Raw genomic sequence first — 22721 nt, 5'->3', positions numbered from 1 at the left:
TCACAACTGTGAATTTTATGATGTGCTTTATGGTTTTCAAGCAATTTAAAGCCCTTTATTTCCTCTGATTTTTGCATTAGTTTTTCCTTTAGAGAAGAAATCATTGTCCACCTTATACTTCCCAGATGAAAATGAAATCACTCACAACATAACTGATTTGCCCAAGGCCCCACTGGAGACAGTAAAGCTGGGGTTTGGATCCAGTTTCCTCTGAGTCCAGCTCCTGTGAACTGTCCTAGAGGCACTGAATGCTGCTCCCTCACTTCTGAGCATGTGCTCTGTCTTGGGGGGAACAGGCCCACTGCTCTTGCTTTCCTTCCCCTCCTCCTCTCGACAATTTCAGGCCCGAGGAATAGCACAGAGGCGGTAGCTGACTGGGGAGTTGGTCAGGCTTGCTCTCAACTTCAGGCTCAGCTTCTCATTCTCTGGAGGCCTGAAGGTAAAATTTTGCAGAAGTGAAGTAAAGAAAATAAACAACTCAGTCCTGGCCAATTGTTCTCCAAGGCACATCCGCTTTCCTGAAAGACAAAAATATGACATGAGTTACCTGCTCAGGTGGTGACTGTGTCCCACAAGGAAAGGACTGAAATCCTGTACCATGTCTTAAAAAACCTGAGAAAAGTGAGAGCCTGATAGGCCCTGGCCTTTATGTAGCTGGCTTATTTCATGGCAACCACCTTGTAAACCTAAGCCCAGTTAAGTGAATCTACAATCGCACAGCTCAGTGCTTTCAGGTGTCAGGATGGTAAGGCACAGGGTGTACGTGCAGGCTGTGGACAGAACAACAGAGGGGCTGGGTTGACCTACAAATGGCATCTAGCCTAAAGTCTATCAAAAATCCATTTGGAAATGATGATGGCAAAAGCAGACAAAAAGCAAAATTCTGTTTTAATATTTTTCAATCATTAAAAAAAAAAACTGTTGAGAAGTATAAGAAAGTGAACATCAGATCAAGGCTTCTCAAGTATGAGGCAGCTTCTCAATACATCACGTTTCCCTCCATCGGGACTGGGAATCTCCCTGCCAGGGCTCCCCGTGAAGGGCCAACCCCATCTCAGCCCACCTCTGCAACATCTCTTCCAGGTTCCCCCAGCCCCTCCCTGCATGATGCCCTCCTCCCCACTTGGGCTACAACACCTTACTTGGGTCTCCATTATCTCTCTTGTGGGTGTTTTAATAACTTACTTTCTCACTAATTAATATATGTTCACTGCAAAAATGAAAAACAAATGTCTGAGAAGAATAAAGATATAAAAGATGTTTGTAATCCCATAATCCAGACAAAACCCTTGTTTTTGTAAATGTGTTACATTGTAATTGTGTTAGGGAGCACACTAGATTAGAACTTCATTCATAACCAGTGAGGACCTACTGTATATCTCAGGGAAGTATACCAATATTTTGTAGTAACTTGTAAGGGAAAAAAACTAAAACAACAAAAAAAAGGTGTGTGTGTGTGTATATATATGTATATGTATATACACACACACACACATATATATTTATAAATATATATGTATAACTGAATAACTTTGCTCTACTACTGAAAGTTAACACAATATTGTAAATCAACTCTACTTTACAAAAAAAATTTAAAAAAAAACGAGTCTTAGGCTGTTTTCTGCCAATTCCTTGGGTACATGACCTTGGACAAAAAACAGCTTTCTCTAAATTCTAATTTCTTTACATTGGGAAAAGAAATACTGATTTCTTTCCTTCAAACTGTTAATAACGACTGCTGTACATATTAAATAAAATAATTTCCTGGAAAATAAAATCTGTAATTAGAAGGGTATGTTACAACTCTCACAACAACAACAAAAACAAAAACTTAAGGAGAATAATTAGAACACTTAAAACAGCTAAAACTTTGTACTATAATAGGAAACCTGAGCTCTTGTAGACAGGAAGACTAGAAGGTTTTCTTACACCTCATTTCTGCTTTGAGATTAGAAAGTGACTTGCTCAATGTTAGCAAAGGTGGCACAGAACTAGAGAGGAAAGACACAGAAGATCTACTCAAATGAGTTCAGATATACACAGGACAGTGTCCTACAGCAGGAAAGCCTGGGCTCTGTATCATGCCTAAGTTAAGCTAAGCATGGGGTCAAATTCCAGACCCTTCCTCTCTGTGCCTTTGTGGCATGATCAGCAAAATGATACTGTCACAGAAAATTAATCTGTATTTAATTTAACTTAATGATAAGAAAACTACTATGAATTTCAGAATGTCAACTCAGTGTAGCATTTAGTTATTGTTTTAGGAGACACTGTTAGGAAGAGGCATGGGCATTCGTATTGGACAAACCTGAATAACACTCAGTTCTAAGACTGCCCCCATGACTTTTATGAGTGTATATTCCATAGCTGACCCTGCTAAACTTCAGTTACCTTCCTTATACCCAAAGTGGTGATTCAAATTTGAACCTTGGGAGGTTACAGGAGAACAAATGGTTCATGAGAGTTGCATGGTATTTTTGTCTACTGAATCATTTTTCATATCCTTGGGACTGAATACTTTACACATAACAGGTGCTCAGGAAACATTTTTAGAATTAAGGATTTGGGAAATTATTTGAAACGATCTCAACAAAATACATAACTCATTATCTGGTACATATGAAGAATTTTGTTATTCATTTCACAGTTATGAGTTAGAACATTTGGAGCCTTTGGAACTTTTGGAACTGGCTGCCTTGGAAATGTGAGATTCCCTGCATTCTCTTTCATACATTTCAGGTTGTGCACCATGTGAACGATGCAACTATATTTGTAAAGAGTTATTAGAATTTAAAAAGGCAAAATTTAAAAAGACCTCTTCAGAAAGATCTTAAAGAGTAGAATCTCATCTACTTAAGTCCATGGCACCAAGTCCCTGGTGATGCCCATAATGACAGACAAGCAGCTCCTTTACTGGCACCTCCCCCATCCCTTTCATAGTAATTCACTTTACATTTTTGTGAGTGGGAGGCCCTAAAAAGATCTTGAAACTCTTAAAACTCTACTCAGATGGTAAGGTCCCAACCTTCTTTGTGGGTAACAGGAGGAGGCTAAGCTTCTGTCACCAGTGTTGGCAGGGACAGAACAATGTGAAGTTGAAATCTCCATCAGAGTCAAGCCAGGGCTTAGGAAGTAACAGCATGAGTCCTGGGGATGCTCAGCCTAGGGAATCTTGAGGTGCAACCACAGCAAGAGTGAGTCAAGCTGGGCAGGGCTATCCAGAGACGTTCCAACTAAAGCAAAGCATCACAAGGAGAAGAGTAGGAAAGGGCAGAGAGAGGAGTCCTGGGTTCCCACATGCCTATTTCTTGCTACTCACCGATTGAGAAAGGCAGGAAGGCTTCCCTTTTCTTAAACTGTCCATTCTCCAGAAAATGCTCCGGATTGAAGGTGTCGGGGGTGGCCCACTCTGCGGGGTCCCTGTGCAGTGCCGTCAGGTTGGTCAGGACCAGGGATCCCTGGAGAAGGCAGGAGAGACTCAGGCAAGACTTGACCCACACAACATACACATACAGATGGGCGGCAGTCCTCTGGCGCTCCCACACCTGGGCTGACAGCACCCTGAACTCCCTCAGCCTCACCAACCCACCACCTTCTGAGCCCAATCCCTAGCACCATTTTTTTGCCATGGAACAGCTTACACTGATGGACTGGAATTATCTGCTGGGAATTTATCAGGGAAGTGTGACTGCTCTTAGTGCAGAATGGATCTCTGCAGGGACTTAGTGTAGAACTTGGGAGGGAACGCATATGCATCAATGAACACGTATGAAACATATATGAATAATGTGACAGTGGGAAGGCAGTTCTAGACCAAAACTGACCCAGCTGCTTACTCAAGTGGTAACTATGGCAGTTTGTCCAACACGAAAAATGTCTCATTTACCTACGTTTCTCACATTCTCTTCCCTCCGTTATCTAGTAAATCCCACAGAAAGTTTAATAATAGAATAAGGTCACCAAATGGAAGAAACCACTATCCTTCCTGGTATGCAGCTAGAAACTCAGGAGTCTTCCTTCATGCCTCCCTTTCTCTCACTCTGCCTTCATCCAGTCCTTCACTGGGGTGGTCAACTTTACTTGCGTTTTCTTTTGATTCTATCACCTCCACTTTAGGTCCATCACTGCCTGGTCCAAGTTACTACCTTGGTTTCCCACACTCCTACATTAGTCCTCACTACATCCATATCCTTTCTTTTCCCTTCAGTGCTGGACACACTGAAAGCTGAGTTAGCTTTGGACATGATTTAATTATGTCACTCCTATCCACCCACCATATTTGGACCTCAATAGATACCCCTCAATGGCTTCCATCTCTCTTAGATTATAGGCACTTCACCTGCCCACTCTGAGTCACCATCCTTCTGCCTGCATGCTTACTACATCAAGTCTCTTTCAGTTTCTCTGTCATTTGTTCCCAATATTTTCCAGGCCTCTTCGTATGGCAACCTCTGGGCATCCTCATGCCAATGAGTATCTGCTGGAGCTGCTGCTCTAAGTCTCTTTGTCCCTGCTGTGAGCTGTGCTGCCCCTGCCTCTGCAGGTGACCCTCCAATACTAGCAGTAGGTCTAAGACCTCATAAGAGGTCACTGCTTTATTTGCCTGTGTGCTGGTGTGCACATAGTCCACAGTCTTGTGTATGCCCTCCAAGACTGTCCTTTTTCCATCCAGCCTTGTGGAATTCCTGAGATCACAATCTGCTCATCTTCATAGCTACATTCTCTGGGGGCTCCTCCTCCTGTTACCAGACCCCTAGGCTGGGATGCCTGCCTTGGGGCTCAGGATTTTCACTACTGTGGCAGAACTTCTGTAGTATAATTGTTTTCCAGATGGCAGGTTGCCCACCTGGCAAGTAGGCTTCCCTGGTGCTCAGACCGTAAAGAATCTACCTGCAATGTGGGAGACCTGGGTTTGATCCCTGGATTGGAAAGATCCCCTGGAGGAGGGCATGGGAGCCCACTCCAGTATTCTTGCCTAGAGAATCCCTATGGACAGAAGTGCCTGGCGGGTTCCAGTCCTTGGGGTCACAAAGAGTGGACATGACTGAGCGATTAAGCACAGCACCTGGTGCGTATGCGAGCTGATTTTGTTGCAGTTCCACCTCTCCTGATATCTTGTGAGGGCTTCTTCTTTGTCTTTGGATTTAGTGTATCTTTAAAAATTTTTGTTTATTTTTAATTTAAGGATAATTGCTTTACAATATTGTGTGGGGTTTCTGCCATACCTCAACATGTATCAGCTATAGTATACATACGTCCCTGCCCTCTTGATCCTCCCTCCCATCCCATCCTACCCCTCTGTGTTGTTATAGAGCACCAGTTTGAGCTCCCTAAGTCATACAGCAAATTCCCACTGGCTATCTATTTAGGGTGTCTTATATATATATAAATTTATTTATTTTAATTGGAGGCTAATTACTTTAAAATATTGTAGTGGTTTTGCCATACATTGACATGAATCTGCCACGGGTGTACATGTGTTCCCCACCCTGAACTGCCCTCCCCCCTCCCTCCACATCTCATCCCTCTGGGTCATCCCAGTGCACCAGCCCCGAGCACCCTGTCTCATGTATCAAACCTGGACTGGCGATTTGTTTCACATATGATATTATACATGTTTCAATGCCATTCTCCCCAAATCATCCCATCCTCGCCCTCTCCCACAGAGTCCAAAAGACTGTTCTATATATCTGTGTCTCTTTTGCTGTCTCGCATATAGGGTTATTGTTACCATCTTTCTAAATTGCATATATATGTGTTAGTATACTGTATTGGTGTTTTTCTTTCTGTCTTACTTCACTCTGTATAATAGGCTCCAGAGTCATCCACCTCATTAGAACTGATTCAAATGTATTCTTTTTAATGGCTGAGTAACTATTTCTGTTTTATTGACTATGCCAAAGCCTTTGACTGTGTGGATCACAATAAACTGTGGAAAATTCTGAAAGAGATGGGAATACCAGACCACCTGACCTGCCTCTCGAGAAATCTGTATGCAGGTCAGGAAGCAACAGTTAGAACTGGACATGGAACAACAGACTGGTTCCAAATAGGAAAAGGAGTACGTCAAGGCTGTATATTGTCACCCTGCTTATTTAACTTATATGCAAAGTACATCATGAGAAATGCTGGGCTGGAAGAAACACAAGCTGGAATCAAGATTGCTGGGAGAAATATCAATAACCTCAGATATGCAGATGACACCACCCTTATGGCAGAAAGTGAAGAGGAACTAAAGAGCTTCTTGATGAAAATGAAAGAGGAGAGTGAAAAAGTTGGCTTAAAGCTCAACATTCAGAAAACAAAGATCATGGCATCTGGTCCCATCACTTCATGGGAAATAGATGGGGAAACAGTGGAAACAGTGTCAGAATTTATTTTTTTAGGCTCCAAAATCACTGCAGATGGTTACTGCAGCCATGATATTAAAAGATGCTTACTTCTTGGAAGAAAGGTTACGACCAACCTATATAGCATATTCAAAAGCAGAGACATTAATTTGCCGACTAAGGTCTGTCTAGTCAAGGCCATGGTTTTTCCAGTGGTCATGTATGGATGTGAGAATTGGACTGTGAAGAAGGCTGAGCACCGAAGAATTGATGCTTTTGAACTGTGGTGTCAGAGAAGACTCTTGAGAGTCCCTTGGGCTGCAAGGAGATCCAACCAGTCCATTCTGAAGGAGATCAGCCCTGGGATTTCTTTGGAAGGAATGATGCTGAGGCTGAAACTCCAGTACTTTGGCCACCTCATGTGAAGAGTTGACTCATTGGAAAAAACTTTGATGCTGGGAGGGATTGGGGGCAGGAGAAGGGGACGACAGAGGATGAGATGGCTGGATGGCATCACTGACTCGATGAACGTGAATCTGAGTGAACTCTGGGAGTTGGTGATGGACAGGGAGGCCTGGCATGCTGCGATTCATGGGGTCACAAAGAGTCGGACACGACTGAGCCACTGAACTGAATATTCCATCGTGGTTATGTACCACAGCTTTCTTATCCAAACACATGAAAAGATGTTCAACATCACTCATTATCAGGGAAATGCAAATCAAAACCACAATGAGGCACCATTTCATGCCAGTCAGAATGGCTGCTATCCAAAAGTCTAGAGGCAATAAATGCTGGCGAGGGTGTGGAGAAAAGGGAACCCTCTTACACTGTTGGTGGGAATGCAAACTAGTACAGTCACTATGGAGAACACTGTGGAGATTCCTTAAAAAACTGGAATTAGGGTGTCTTGTTTGACAAGTTTTAGCAATTTTGTTAATGGTTATTCAGCAGATCCCTGGAGAAGGAAATGGCAACCCACTCCAGTAATCTTGCCTAGAAAATCCCATGGACAGAAAAGCCAAGTGGGGTACAGTCCATGGGGTCTTAAAGAGTCGGACATGACTGAGCGACTGAGCACCCAGCAGATAATTGTGATTTTTGTGTTTACATAGGAAGAGTTAAGTTGATGTGCTTCTATCTCATCATCTTGAGCTAATCAACCAGGCCAGCTTTGTGGGACCAAGACAAGGGTGCCCACTTTCACCATTACTATTCAAAATAGTTTTGGAAGTTTGGGCCACAGCAATCAGAGCAGAAAAAGAAATAAAAGGAATGCAAATTGGAAAAGAAGTAGTAAAACTCTCACTGTTTGCAGATGACATGATCCTCTACATAGAAAACCCTAAAGACTCCACCAGAAAATTACTAGAGCTAATCAATGAATTTAGTAAAGTTGCAGGATATAAAATCAATACACAGAAATCCCTTGCATTCTTATACACTAATAATGAGAAAACAGAAAGAGAAATTAAGGAAACAATTCCATTCACCATTGCAATGAAAAGAATAAAATACTTAGGAATATATCTACCTAAAGAAACTAAAGATCTATATATAGAACTCTATAAAACACTGGTGAAAGAAATCAAAGACGACACTAATAGATGGAGAAATATACCATGTTCATGGATCAGAAGAATCAATATAGTGAAAATGAGTATACTATCCAAAGCAATTTATAGATTCAATGCAATCCCTATCAAGCTACCAACGGTATTTTTCACAGAGCTAGAACAAATAATTTCACAATTTGTATGGAAGTACAAAAAACCCTCGAATAGCCAAAGCAATCTTGAGAAAGAAGAATGGAACTGGAGGAATCAACCTGCCTCACTTCAGGCTCTACTACAAAGCCACAGTCATCAAGACAGTATGGTACTGTCTGGCACAAAGACAGAAATATAGATCAATGGAACAAAATAGAAAGCCCAGAGATAAATCCATGCACCTATGGACACCTTATCTTTGACAAAGGAGGCAAGAATATACAATGGAGTAGAGACAATCTCTTTAACAAGTGGTGCTGGGAAAACTGGTCAACCACTTGTAAAAGAATGAAACTAGAACACTTTTTAATACCATACACAAAAATAAACTCAAAATGGATTAAAGATCTAAACATAAGACCAGAAACTATAAAACTCCTAGAGGAGAACATAGGCAAAATACTCTCCGACATACATCACAGCAGGATCCTCTATGACCCACTTCCCAGAATACTGGAAATAAAGGCAAAAATAAACAAATGGGACCTAATTAAAATTAAAAGCTTCTGCACAACAAAGGAAACTATAAGCAAGGTGAAAAGACAGCCTTTGGAATGGGAGAAAATAATAGCAAATGAAGCAACTGACAAACAACTAATCTCAAAAATATACAAGCAACTCCTACAGCTCAATTCTAGAAAAATAAATGACCCAATCAAGAAATGGGCCACAGAACTAAATAGACATTTCTCCAAAGAAAACATACAGATGGCTAACAAACACATGAAAAGATGCTCAACATCACTCATTATCAGAGAAATGCAAATCAAAACCACAGTGAGGTACCATTTCACGCCAGTCAGAATGGCTGCGATCCATAAGTCTACAAGCAATAAATGCTGGAGAGGGTGTGGAGAAAAGGGAACCCTCTTACACTGTTGGTGGGAGTGCAAGCTAGTACAGCCACTATGGAGAACAGTGTGCAGATTCCTTAAAAAACTGGAAATAGAGCTGCCTTATGACCCAGCAATCCCACTGCTGGGCAAATACACCAAGGAAATCGGAATTGAAAGAAACACGTGTACCCCAATGTTCATCACAGCACTGTTTATAATAGCCAGGACATGGAAGCAACCTAGATGTCCATCAGCAGATGAATGGATAAGAAAGCTGTGGTACATATACACAATGGAGTATTACTCAGCCATTAAAAAGAATACATTTGAATCAGTTCTAATGAGGTGGATGAAACTGGAGCCTCTTGTACAGAGTGAAGTAAGCCAGAAAGAAAAACACCAATACAGTATACTAATGCATATATATGGAATTTAGAAAGATGGTAATGATAACTCTGTATGTGAGACAGCAAAAGAGACACAGATGTATAGAACAGTCTTTTGGACTCTGTGGGAGAGGGAGAAGGAGAGGGTGGGATGATTTGGGAGAATGGCACTGAAGCATGTATAATATCATATATGAAAGGAATCGCCAGTCCAGGTTTGATGCATGATACTGGATGCTTGGGGCTGGTGCACTGAGACGACCCAGAGGGATGGTACGGGGAGGGAGGAGGGATGGGGGTTCAGGATGGGGAACACATGTATACCTGTGGTGGATTCATGCTGATGTATGGCAAAACCAATACAGTACTATAAAGTAATTAACCCCCCCCATTAAAATAAATAAATTTAATATTAAAAAAATAATATAATAAAATCTATCTAATTAAAAAAAAATAAAGTCAAAGTAAAGCAACTCTTATAGAGAGAACATGGTGTAGACAACAAAGATGAGCCTGGGACTCAGAACAAATCTGTTTCTGGAACCCAACTCTTGTCACTTTGTAACTGAGAATTCTTAAACAAGATTAACCTCTCTCTGAGCCTGGATTTCAAATTTGTAAAATGAAGATAGCAGAATTATTCTGAGGACTGAATCAGACATTTTGAAAGAATCTATATAGTCCCGACTGCTTTAGGAACCAAGGAAGCATTGGTTTCCTTCTCCTCTTTTCTGTTATTTAATACTACACAGGCTTGGATTCTTTTCCTTTTTGAGATAGTCCCATCAAGGGGCTGTAAGTTAACACTGGAAACAATACCTGTGGGGATATTATGTTAGAAACAGCAGTTCTAATGTGATTTTGGTTCAAGTGATCCCACATGTCCCTCATAAGTCAACATTTTCTGCCCCCAGGATTAAGAAGTAGAATTTTCCAACACAAGTCTGGAGGGTCCCTATCCTGTGAGAAGCTCTACCAAGGCAAACAAAAGGACCTCTTAGCAAAGTCTGACTGAGAATTGCTGCAGCTGTATCCCCAGAGATATTCACAATCACAGAGTAAGAACACTGAGCAATCTTGTAGCAAAGAAAAGCCAGTCTTCATATAAACACATTTACCTAGGACTCCCCTTCCTCCTCCAGAACACTTATTAGCATATATTTGAAGTAATCTTCTAAAGACCCCAAATGAAAGAAAAAATCTAGTATTCCACCAGCAAAAATACCTCTCCCCATAAGTGTTTCCCTAAAAGAAGAAAACATGTCACTTTTCAGTTGAGATTCACACCATTTAAAATATCAGCTTGGAGATCTGAGGCTGTGAGTGAGCCTCTAATTACCTTGACCAGGTGGTATCCATTCAGGGTGGTGTCCACTGTCACCTCCCTGGGCACGTTCATGGGGATGATGTTTCCCATTCTCTGCACCTCGTGGATGACAGCGTTGGTGTAGGGCATGGACTCTCGAGCTGCTGTGCTCACCTTCTGTGATTGGCCGAGCACCCTGTCGATCTCAGCTTGGACTTTTTCTGGGAAATAAGAGGAGGCTATATTATTCTAATATTCCATAAGTTTCCTTAAGCCTGGTTAAGCTAAGGAATGGAATAACCAGGATCAAAATGGCTAAAGCTATAGTGAGCTCTCCAGACTGCTCCTCAGGGTGGTAAGTGAGTGGGAAGTGGGCCCTGGTGTGAGACAAATCTGGTGCCAAACTCTTGCTCAACAATGTTTCTGCTGTGAGTTCCTGAAGCTTGTTGAGGCTTAGTTTTATCTTACTGGTGAGGATAAATCAACTTTCCTTTTAGGAACATTAAGATTTGTAAGAACTGATTTACGGAAGCACTCTGACCTGGTCCAGGCACACACACTGATGTGCTCACCTTGGATTTGGGGGTACATCGCCATGAAAAGCAACCCCCAGCGCAGGGTGGTTGAAGTTGTCTCTGTTCCAGCCAAGAAGAGGTCCAGGGTGCTGTAGATGAGGTTTTCGTCATGGAAACTTGAAGTAGCATTGCCTTTATGCTAGAAAGCATAGTGATTATTGACTTTTCAGATGATTCTAATTTGCCACAGCACACAGGGCTTCACCCAAGAGAGAACAGGGAAGGAGACATTTCCTCCCCTCAGGAGAAATGACTTTCCCTTTAGCCACCCCAGGATGCAGAGACTTATTACTGCAGTATCATTATCATCCTCCGGCTCAAGTGCTGGAAGCTTTTGTTAGTTTTGGTGGATGGAAATGGGTCAATTAATTTATTTTACTACTAAAATTTGGGAGAATCTATTAATATCCTGGGTTTTGTGGTAAAAAATCTGCCTGCTAATGCAGGAGACACCAGAGACACTGGATTGATCCCTAGGTTGGGAAGATGCCCTGGAGTAGGAAATGGTAACCTGTTCCAGTATTCTTGCCTGCAAAATACCATAGACTGTAGCCCACCATACTCCAGAAAAATTCCTTGGACTGTAGCCCACCAGACTCCTCTGTCTATGTAGCCTGGTGGGCTATATCCATGGGACCATAACAGTTGGACAAGACTAAGTGACTGCACACACAAACACATACACACATGTTTTTTCCCTGGAAAAACAGCCTTCAGTTCCAACATTAGCCACAGCATTCACTATGTGTATAACTTGATCAAGGTCCTAAACCACTAAACCTATCTGTAACTGGGGTATAGCTCAGTGGTAGAGCTTGTGCTTAGCATGCACGAGGCCCTGGGTTCAACTCCCAGCTCCTCCAGGGCTTTAATCTCAGCCCCGAACTAAGTCCGACAAGTTAGTTGGGCTTCCATGGTGGTTCAGATAGTAAAGAATCTGACTGAAATGCAGGAGACCAGGCTTTGATCCCTGGGTCAGGAAGATCCCCTGGAGAAGGAACTGGCAACCCACTCCAGTATTCTTGCCTGGAAAATTTCATGGAAAAAGAGCCTGGCAGGCTATAGTCCAGGGGATTGCAGAGTCTGACACAAACTGAGTGACTAACACACACACAAATTTGTCTATATTTCAATTGCCTTTTCCATAAAATAGAAATAACAATATTCACTCATCAAGTGGCATTATGAATTATGTGAGTAGGAAATGGCATATAACAAATCCTCAACAAATGCTTTTACTGACACCAGAAAGAATAAAATGCATTGCTCTAAAGTACAATCCTCACGCCTCCCCAGTTAAACATCTGATTCCAACAGCCATTCTGAATGGCACTCCAGCACCTTTACCAGCTTCCTCCAGAAGCTTTGATGAGTCAGTGTTGCCCTGTGTGCCGTCCAAAGCTGCACACCTCATAGCAACTGAAGTCTCCTCCTTTCAGGAGGAATCAATGCTTCTATGAATGTTATAACAATAAAGTGAAATAGAGGAGACAGAAAAAATGTGTCGTTCTTTCAGCTCCAGGAAAGGAATAAACAAGCTGCTGCTGCTGCTGCTAAGTTGCTTCAGTCATGTCCGACTCTGTGCAACCCCCATAGATGGCAGCCCACCAGGCTCCCCCATCCATGGGATTTTCCAGGCAAGAGTACTGGAGTGGGGTGCCATTGCCTTCTCCGAATAAACTATCTAATGAGTCCAAAATGCAATGGTGAACATTAACCAGGGGGTTCACTATGTTAAAGGATAGACATCCAATTTGACCTTTTTCCTGCTTTTTGAAAATAATACCGAAAAGTGGATGACATGGGGATGAGGGAGGAAGGCAAAAGTCCCTCCCACTTGAGGCTAAACTCTGGGCATCAGACTCAATTTCACTTTTGTGTTCTGTACTGGAGAGCTAATGCTCAAAATTCTCCAAGCCAGGCTTCAGCAATACACGAACCGTGAACTTCCAGATGTTCAACCTGGTTTTAGAAAAGGCAGAGGAACCAGAGATCAAATTGCGAACATCCGCTGGATAATGGAAAAAAGCAAGAGAGTTCCAGAAAAACATCTACTTCTGCTTTATTGACTGTGCCAAAACCTTTGACTCTGGATCACAATAAACTGTGGAAAATTCTTAAAGAGATGTGAATATCAGACCACCTGACCTGCCTCTCGAGAAACCTATATGCAGGTCAGGAAGCAACAGTTAGAACTGGACATGGGACAACAGACTGGTTCCAAATAGGAAAAGGAGTACATCAAGGCTGTATATTGTCACCCTGCTTTTATGCAGAGTACATCATGAGAAACGCTGGGCTGGAAGAAACACAAGATGGAATCAAGATTGCTGGGAGAAATATCAATAACCTCAGATATGCAGATGATACCACCCTTATGGCAGAAAGTGAAGAGGAGCTAAAAAGCCTCTTGATGAAAGTGAAAGTGGAGAGTGAAAAAGTTGGCTTAAAGCTCAACATTCAGAAAACGAAGATCATGGCATCTGGTCCCATCACTTCATGGAAATAGATGGAGCAACAGTGGAAACAGTGTCAGACTTTATTTTGGGGGGCTCCAAAATCACTGCAGATGGTGACTGCAGCTATGAATTTCAAAGACGCTTACTCCTTGGAAGAAAAGTTATGGTAGCATATTGAAAAGCAGAGACATTACTTTGCTAACAGGTCCGTCTAGTCAAGGCTATGGTTTTTCCAGTGGTCATGTATGGATGTGAGAGTTGGACTGTGAAGAAGGCTGAGTGCTGAAGAATTCATGCTTTTGAACTGTGGTGTTGGATAAGTCTCTTGAGAGTCCCTTGGACTGCAAGGAGATCCAACCAGTCCATCCTAAAGGAGATCAGCCCTGGGATTTCTTTGGAGGGAATGATGCTGAAGCTGAAACTCCAGTACTCTGGCCACCTCATGTGAAGAGTTGACTCATTGGAAAAGACTCTGATGCTTGGAAGGATTGGGGGCAGGAGGAGAAGGGGCCGACAGAGGATGAGATGGCTGGATGGCATCACTGACTCGATGGACGTGAGTCTGAGTGAACTCCGGGAGTTGGTGATGGACAGGGAGGCCTGGCGTGCTTCGATTCATGGGGTCGCAGAAGAGTCAGACACAACTGAGTGACTGAACTGAACTGAACTGACCTGACCTGGGGAGCTTGAGAAAAGTGTAAGAGACTGGATATTGACAAGTAAGAAGAAAACAATGCCTCATTTTCCTTTGTGTTCAGGTCTTTCACATATGGGTAGAGGACAGAATAGACTACTAAAGGCAGTATTTGGCCTTTCCAAAGATTTCAAGTCAAATGGGCTTCCCAGGAAGAGAATCTGCCTGCAGTGTAGGAGACGTGGGGAGATCCCCTGGAGAATGAAATGGCTACCCTCTCCAGTATTCTTGTTTGGGAAATTTCATGAACAGAGGAGCCTGGTAGCGTACAGACCATGAGGTCATAAAGAGTTGGACATGACTTAGTGACTGAGCATGCACACAAGCCAAATACTCTTTAACCAATATGTTTATTTCTAACTGTATCATCAGTTCTGAGTTAATGATATTTGTACATGCTATGAAATATTGCCTCTGTTTGCAATTTTTTAAGGAATCTCCACACTGTTCTCCATAGTGGCTGTACTACTTTTCATTCCCACCAACAGTGTAGGAGGGTTCCCTTCTCTCCACACCCTCTCCAGCATTTATTGCTTGCAGAGTTTTGGATCACAGACATTCTGACTGGTGTGAAGTGGTACCTCATTGTGGTTTTGATTTGCATTTCTCTAATAATGAGTGATGTTGAGCATCTTTTCATGTGTTTGTTAGCTATCCGTATGTCTTCTTTGGAGAAATGTCTATTTAGTTCTTTGGCCCATTTTTTGATTGGGTCATTTATTTCTCTGGAATTGAGCTGCAGGAGTTGCTTGTATATTTTTGAGATTAGTTGTTTGTCAGTTGCATGACCCAGCAATCCCACTGCTGGGCATACACACTGAGGAAACCAGAATTGAAAGAGACACATGTACCCCAATGTTCATCACAGCACTGTTTATAATAGCCAGGACATGGAAACAACCTAGATGTCCATCAGCAGATGAATGGATAAGAAAGCTGTGGTACATATACACAATGGAGTATTACTCGGCCATTAAAAAGAATACATTTGAATCAGTTCTGATGAGATGGATGAAACTGGAGCCGATTATACAGAGTGAAGTAAGCCAGAAAGAAAAACACCAATACAGTATACTAACACATATATATGGAATTTAGAAAGATGGCAATGATGACCCTGTATGCAGGACAGCAAAAAATACACAGATGTGTATAGCAGACTTTTGGACTCAGAGGGAGAGGGAGAGGGTGAGATGATTTGGGAGCATGGCATTGAAACATGTATAATATCATGTAAGAATCGAATTGCCAGTCTATGTCCGATGCAGTATACGGCACGCTTGGGGCTGGTACATGGGGATGACCCAGAGAGATGTTGTGGGGAGGGGGGTGGGAGGGGGGTTCATGTTTGGGAACGCATGTACACCCGTGGTGGATTCATGTCAATGTATGGCAAAACCAATACAGAATTGTAAAGTAAAATAAAAAATAAATTAATTAATTAATTAAAAAAAAGAAATATTGCCTCTTTTTTCTCTCCTGTGATAGACTGAATAATGACTCACAAACATATGAATGTCTTAATCTCTAGAATGGGTGAATACTTTTTGACAGATGGAGCTTTGCAGACATGATGAAGTTAAGGATCTTGATACAGGATGATTATTCTAGATTATCCCAGTGTACCATTATAGTCACAAGAGTCTATAAGGGGAAGTAAGTAGAACATAAAGAGAAGATGTGAGGATGGGGGCAGAGAAGAAGCTACATCAATGGCTTTGAAGATGGAGGAAGGGGCCCTGGTTGTTTGCAGCCCCCAAGTTTGTGGTGATCTGTTACAGCAGCAATAAGAAACCAGAATCCCCCCATGTGCTCTCTAAGAACACTCCTCAGGAAAACACCCAGGTCCCCTCACCTTTTCTATTTCCTGGAGGTAAGCATCAATGAAGTCTCTTGCTGCAGCAGGATTCCAGTCTTTCCTGTGGTTTTCAATCACATTAGCAACAAACATTTTCAGTTTCTCCCATTTACGAAAGAGAGTTTGGTGGGATCCCGGAAGGAAATCCATTATTCTTGGAAAGGCATTGTAGAGCTGATGGAGAAAATGAAACAGTCAGTGGACAAGGGGGTGAGACAGTGTTCCACATTCTATGTCTCTTCCTTACTTCCATTTGACCCTTGGCGTCACCCTTGACTTGTCTTCTCTGCCTCAATCCTCATCTTTCCCCTCTGGCCTCCATTCAACATATAGCCAATTTTGAACCACTTCTCACTACCCTATGCATTTTTCAGTTTAGTAAAAATCACCACCATTTCTTACCTGGATTCTGTAAAGCCTTCAACACATTTCCTGACTCTCTCCTTAACCCCCTTCCCAGTCTTTTTTCTACTGAGCAGCCTGAGGGATCCTTTAACAGTTTAATAGAATGTTTCACTGCTTATCCCTCAATATTCTGGTGACTTTTGAAGATGTTTAGACAAATTCTACATCCTCCTCCTGGCCTGGAGCTCTAGGTGTCCTGACCCCTCACCCTCGTGTCCCTTCCTCTGCTGCCTGTCACTCACTGCCATCTTAACTCTCTCTCAGTTTTTCTAGCCCATCCCCATTGGTCTCTGTGATAATGTCAAGGATGACAATATGTAGTCCTTTGCATTTGCTATTCTTCTAATTGCAATTGATCTTCCTCTGGAATCTGTACAACACTAGCCTTTTATTTAATTCATCCTGATAATCCTCTAAGTAGCAGCATCTCTGGAGCCCTTTCTCCATTCCCTCAATTTTGCTTTTTTATTTTCATGGCAATTGTCTCTAGCGTGTGTGTGTGTGTGTGTGTTTGTGTAGAATACCGCTATCTAGCTAGCTAGCCATCTGTGTTAAAAATAGAAATGTATTTGACTATCTGCCCATTATGATGTATTCTCCATGTGGGTAAGATACACCTGTGGTGGATTCATGTCAATGTATGGCAAAACCTATACAGTATTGTAAAGTAAAATAAAAAATAAAAAAATAAATTTCAAAAAAACAACAAAAAAATAAAATAAAATTGTGACTTTTGGATATATTTTCTCTAATACTTTCTAGTATAAAATTGATAGCACAACATAATGGAAAATTTCCTTGACTTACAATGAAAGAGACGTGACTATTAGCTCTGCTGCTTTCACAAATGTGGGGGACAGTAATAATGATGATAATGATGGTGATGTAATTTGTCATTGAGGCATTTGACATTTGACATTGGGGCACCAGGGTTACTTTTATGAACAATCACATGAGATCATTAGAGCACCTAACAGAGAGTCAGTGGACCACTATTTGGATTTGCTCACACATTCCCATATCTGCTTGTATACGTCAGGATACTTCATTTCATCCTTAAAGAATTGTTTAAATAATTAACTCATAAAGTGTATGCAATTGTCCATCAAAGTTGCTGAACTACTCTGTGTTTCTAAAAATGCATAGTACCCCTGCCCTTACCCCTGACCTACTACCCCATCCAACCATCCCAGGAATTTCTTTTCAGTGGGAATACTCCACAAGGTACTCAGTGAGGTCTCAGACTTCCTAAAAGGGTAGGAAATGGAATTACTGAGATTAGAGATGACAATACAGAATGTTTTCCAAAAATAACATTAACAATAATAATTATAATAGCTCACATTCATTATACCTCTTTACTGTACTAGGATTCATTTTTTTTAGTCACTCAGTCATGTCTGACTCTTGTGACCCCATGGACTGTAGCCCATCAGGCTCCGCTGTCCATGGGATTTCTCAGGCAAGAACACTGGAGTGGGTTGCCATTTCCTTCACCAGGGGACCTTCTGACCCAGGAGTCGAACCCAAGACTCCAGCGTCTCTTGCATTGCAGGCATATTCTATACTCCTTTACTGAGCTAGGATTCATGCTAACTTCTTATTCCGTTTTGGTGAGATTCCATAAACTTCCAGGCAATGTTATTTGTTAAAAATGAATGCAAGTAAATCCTACTCTAGATACTCAAGCATTTACTTCAACACTTGGGTCTGATTTTACCCTAGAAGAGTCTTCCAAATCGAGTAAAGGGGCTGAGAGGCCACTGGGTTGAGCAGAGGTTTGGACAGGCTCAAAACCCTAGCAGGACGAAAGAGGAGGCCAGGGACTACTAAGGAAGGGGTGAGGTTTGAATCCCTTAAAGCCATATCTCACAAGTGTCGGAAACTGATAATATCATGTGTAGATAGGAATGTAAATTGTATAACCACTTGGACAGCTATAAACATTTTTAGGTCCAGGGGTATATGCAAGAGAAAGGAGTAGGTGTGTCCACAGGAATGACTGAACAAGAATGTTCATGGCAGATTTATTCATAACATCCCCAAGTATTCATCAACCCCATAATGTTTTTCAAGAGAACAAAAATCAGCATCATGTTCATGCAGTGAAAACTATGCAGAGTAAAAGAAGAGCAACTAAGAAATGAATCTCAAAGCAATGGGCCAAGGAAGAGCCAGGCACAGAAGCACACATGTGAGGATCAGGCAGGTGTGGAAATAGGGAGGAAATGCATAGGAGAAACTCAAAAGTGATGGCAATGTTATGTTTTCCAAGGAAAAAAACACAAACACAACTGCATACATTGTCATGTAAAGTTTTGTACTTTATATGAATGTTGGAAATTTTCTTTGTCTATAGTAAATATTAAACAATATTATCCCAAAACAGTAAAATCAAGAGATTGATTTCAAATAAGCTTGTGTTGAAAAAGATTAGATTTCAGCTAAAAAGGAAAGGGTGACTCCATCTCATCTGATTCTGACGTCAACCCAATATTTTTTTCAAGACATGAAATGTGAACAGCTTTACCTGGCAGCACACTGATGCCTGTATACACAAGATCTCATCCAGCAGCCTCAGCAGCTCCTGGAACTGATCATCCTGGTAGTCAAACCGCTCCCCGAAGGCGATGGAGCAAATAATATTGGAAACGGCATTGTTGATTATGAAGTGAGGGTCAAAAGGCTGTCCTGGAGGCAGGAGAAGAGATGGAGCCTTCAGATAGGTTTCTTTTTCATTCCAATAAAAGTCTACTCTATATGATGTATGACATAAAGACAATAGAACCACCACCAAGACTATGACCCCAGTACCCTACAAAGTGCTGATATTAGGACAGACATGCAGGTATTGATGAGCTTTTGGTTGGTGAAAGCATGAACCACAGTCCCTGCATCTGTCCTACGACCCGCTCACCATTCTCCTCTCCTATTGCCTGGATGAGGTAGGTGAGTTCTTCCTGAATGCGTTCCTCTAAGCTCTTCCTTCCTAAACCGAAGTTCCTCAGAGTTGTCAGGGTGAACCTTCTTTGCTCTTTCCATACCTGGCCATTGGACCTGATCAAGCCTGGGAAAATGAATACAATGTTATGAAATGCAAGGCAACAAGGTCCGTGGGTGATAACATATCAGATGGAAGGAAGGAGAAGCACTTTAAGGCACTTGAAAATTATTCAGAGAAATAATCCCTAAGCAATGGACATAATGGCTTGAATTTACTGATTGCTTGCAATGCTGGGCACATTAGTATTTTTAATGCATTATGTAATTTAGTACTCATAGAATCTCTCTGATGTAAGTATAACCTTTACTGACAAATCAGCCTCCCAATTTTGATCATGAGAAAAATGAGGCTCAAAGGATAAATCTACACTCTACAAGGTCATAAACAGTATGCACCTGAACATGTGTTCAAATTCAAGTCTGCCTGACTCCAAACCCACACTTTGATTACTTGTCACATAACCACATTTAAGAATTTGCTGTGCTACATACTAAGTATGAATTTATGGATTAGACAAAATCAATCCTCATAAGGAGAAAAGATCTTAAAAAGATAAATAAATCACCCAAGAAAACAAAGAAATGTGAACACTGTGCAGAAAGAATACCACAGAAAAAGGAAAAAGAATACGTCTTAATATGCTGTCATATAACGGTATTTATTTTATAACACTGGTGAGGCCACCGTCCTCTTATTTCTTCATTTCATCTCACACTTCAACTCCTTCTAATATCTCCCTTTGGCTTCCACCACCTTAGTGAAACGGTTCTTCTTACTGTTCAATCCAGGATCATCTTCAGCTTCATCTTGAGGTCTCAGCAGCATAAGATGCTTTCTTCTTGAAACACTCTCTGCCAATGGAGCCCAGAACATCACACTCTCCAGATTTTTCTGCTAATTCTCTGACTTCAGAGAAATTATCATACCTTTGGTTAACTTATCTTCTTTGATCCAATTTTGAAATGATGGAGCTCTTCATGATTAGGTCTGAAGCCTCTTCTCTTCTTACCCTGTCCTCCATTTCTAGGAAATCTCCACTCCAAAATTTCAAATGACATCTACTGAGAGTTAACATGTGCTATTGTCTCTCAGCTTCAGGTGCATACACAATTCCCTGCTGCTTGTCTCTCCTGGCTTCACCCTCAGCATACCAATGGCTGAATTCATGGTTTGCTCCATACAACTCCCCACCCAGGCCAGCCGACATCTCTCCTCCTTCACATGTCCCTTCTTTCCTATACCTACCCATTTGGGTGTCTACCTCGGCACCTCATTCTCCCTCTGTCTAGGTCATCATGTCCTGTTGGATTTGCCTCCCGAGTAGCTTAAATCCATGTATCTTCACAGTTACCTTCCTGGTCTGACCTACTGTGCTATCATTTCTTCCAACCTCCCTCATCCAGGTCACCACCTTCTCTAACCTCCAAGACTCCATAGTTTCTTGAGGCTTTTTATTCCATTCTTGACATTGCAGCTTAGATAAGTCTCTAAAATATACAGTGTAAATATGGTGATTCCTTTCTCTACTGAAACCATTCAGGAGCCTCCATTGTTATCAGGATAAAAAGCAACATCCTTAACAAGAATTTGCATGAACTGTTTCTGGCCAAACTCCCCAGCTTTACCTCCACTTAATTATCTCCATTTAATCCCTGTGTGTACTACACTGGCCCCCTTTCAATTCCTCAGTTCACTGTCCTTCTTCCCACTTGAGAGACTTTTCAGATTCTATTCTGGATTGCTTCATCACTGGATTTCTGGATTGCTTCTTTACTTTATTACTTGTCTTTAACTTCATTAGCTTTTCCTGAGTCTCAGAACTAGATTACATACCCATAACAGATGAACCCTACTCTTCGTAACACTTCATAACACTCATAGCCTTAAATTATTTGTGTAATTGATACTGTCTTTTTTAATCACTTGTGAGTTATAGAAAACCAAGGATTCTGTCTGTTCTGCTCACTGTTTTATCACTAGAGCCAGCCACTAGGTTCACATTACAGACATAGAATAAATAGAGACATAGAGTTAATAGATGCAATATTTCAAAGAGGAATCGAGAAACCCCCAGGGGAAAAAAAGAGTGCTTTGGTAGAAGAATAGATTTTAGCTTTTTATTCAGAGTTTTGAAAATATAAGTTCATTTACCAAGTTTATTTTATGATCTTTTTAAGTATTCATGCCAAACTCTTCCATTGACAGAAAGCCCAAGATACTTTGTGAGGCACAGCTTTAATAGCAGAGCACAAGGAATTAGAGGCAAGAAGGGATCACAAAGTCAGTAGGAGGAAGCTGACCTACATATTTTCCTAGGGGACAAGATTTGAAGATTTGAATGAGAAAATAGAAGAGAGCTTGAGAACACAGCATTTCCTTTCTTCTTTAAAAAAAAAAATCACATCACTGAGTGATGAGGATACTTATTTATCAAAACATCGAGTGAGTTCATGCAGGTGAGGCCGCTTCTCCCAAATCCCTGACATTAGAGCTGACCTGGGCAGGTTCCCTGAGGAGGTGAATTCAACAAGAAATGAGGCCACTCAGTTTCCTTGAGGGGCAGAGATTCTATGAGGGGCCTGCTCCTGGGAGTGTTGGAAGCACTTTCAGAGGCCACAGGAATATCAAATATATGCTTCTTATTTTGGTCATGGAACTTACCTTTATTGTTAAAGATACGTTTCTGAATAGGTAACATGGGGCGGTTTACAAAGTTTTGTTCCTGGTAGACAAGGGCTTCTTTGATATAGGGCAATCCAGTTATAAGAATGGAATGAACTGCACCAAAATCCAGCCTAATAATATTCCCATATTTCTTCACAATCTGAAAAAGAGAAGAGTTACAGTTGGGTATGTACTTGTCTATGTGTCCTGGATGGAGAATGTGTGGAGCTGCGAAGGGGGTCCAGGGGGGTGTGGAGGGGAGGCTTGTAATGAGTGGAATCTGTGTGTCTGTGTGTGTATCTTGGGCTGCATCTAGACTTCCACTAAATCCACTAGAGGACATAGACATTCATTATGAAACTCATTCATATGTTCAACTTACTTAAATTGAGTGAGCTTATGTGACCTGCAAATAATGCATAAAAATATACTAAAG

The 22721-nt window shown here is 41.6% G+C and overlaps 1 protein-coding gene across 1 annotated transcript in view; it reads right to left on the bottom strand.

Annotated features, from left to right (window-relative positions):
• LOC120857076 (cytochrome P450 2J2-like) overlaps positions 1 to 22721 on the bottom strand; it is a 31183-nt gene continuing 8462 nt past the window's right edge. Inside the window, exons 2-9 of the mRNA XM_040232723.1 lie at positions 22283 to 22445; positions 19535 to 19684; positions 19148 to 19308; positions 16210 to 16386; positions 11199 to 11340; positions 10660 to 10847; positions 3320 to 3458; positions 1 to 518 (exon numbers count right to left, since the gene is read on the bottom strand). Of these exons, the coding sequence (XP_040088657.1) occupies positions 340 to 518; positions 3320 to 3458; positions 10660 to 10847; positions 11199 to 11340; positions 16210 to 16386; positions 19148 to 19308; positions 19535 to 19684; positions 22283 to 22445 (1299 nt within the window). The 3' untranslated portion in view covers positions 1 to 339. The remainder of the gene's footprint in view (positions 519 to 3319; positions 3459 to 10659; positions 10848 to 11198; positions 11341 to 16209; positions 16387 to 19147; positions 19309 to 19534; positions 19685 to 22282; positions 22446 to 22721) is intronic.

Source organism: Oryx dammah, unplaced genomic scaffold (genome assembly GCF_014754425.2).
Source record: "Oryx dammah isolate SB20612 unplaced genomic scaffold, SCBI_Odam_1.1 HiC_scaffold_28, whole genome shotgun sequence".
NCBI lineage: Eukaryota > Metazoa > Chordata > Mammalia > Artiodactyla > Bovidae > Oryx > Oryx dammah.
The sequence above is the reverse complement of the archived record's forward strand: the minus strand, read 5'-3'. Positions and strand labels throughout refer to the sequence as shown.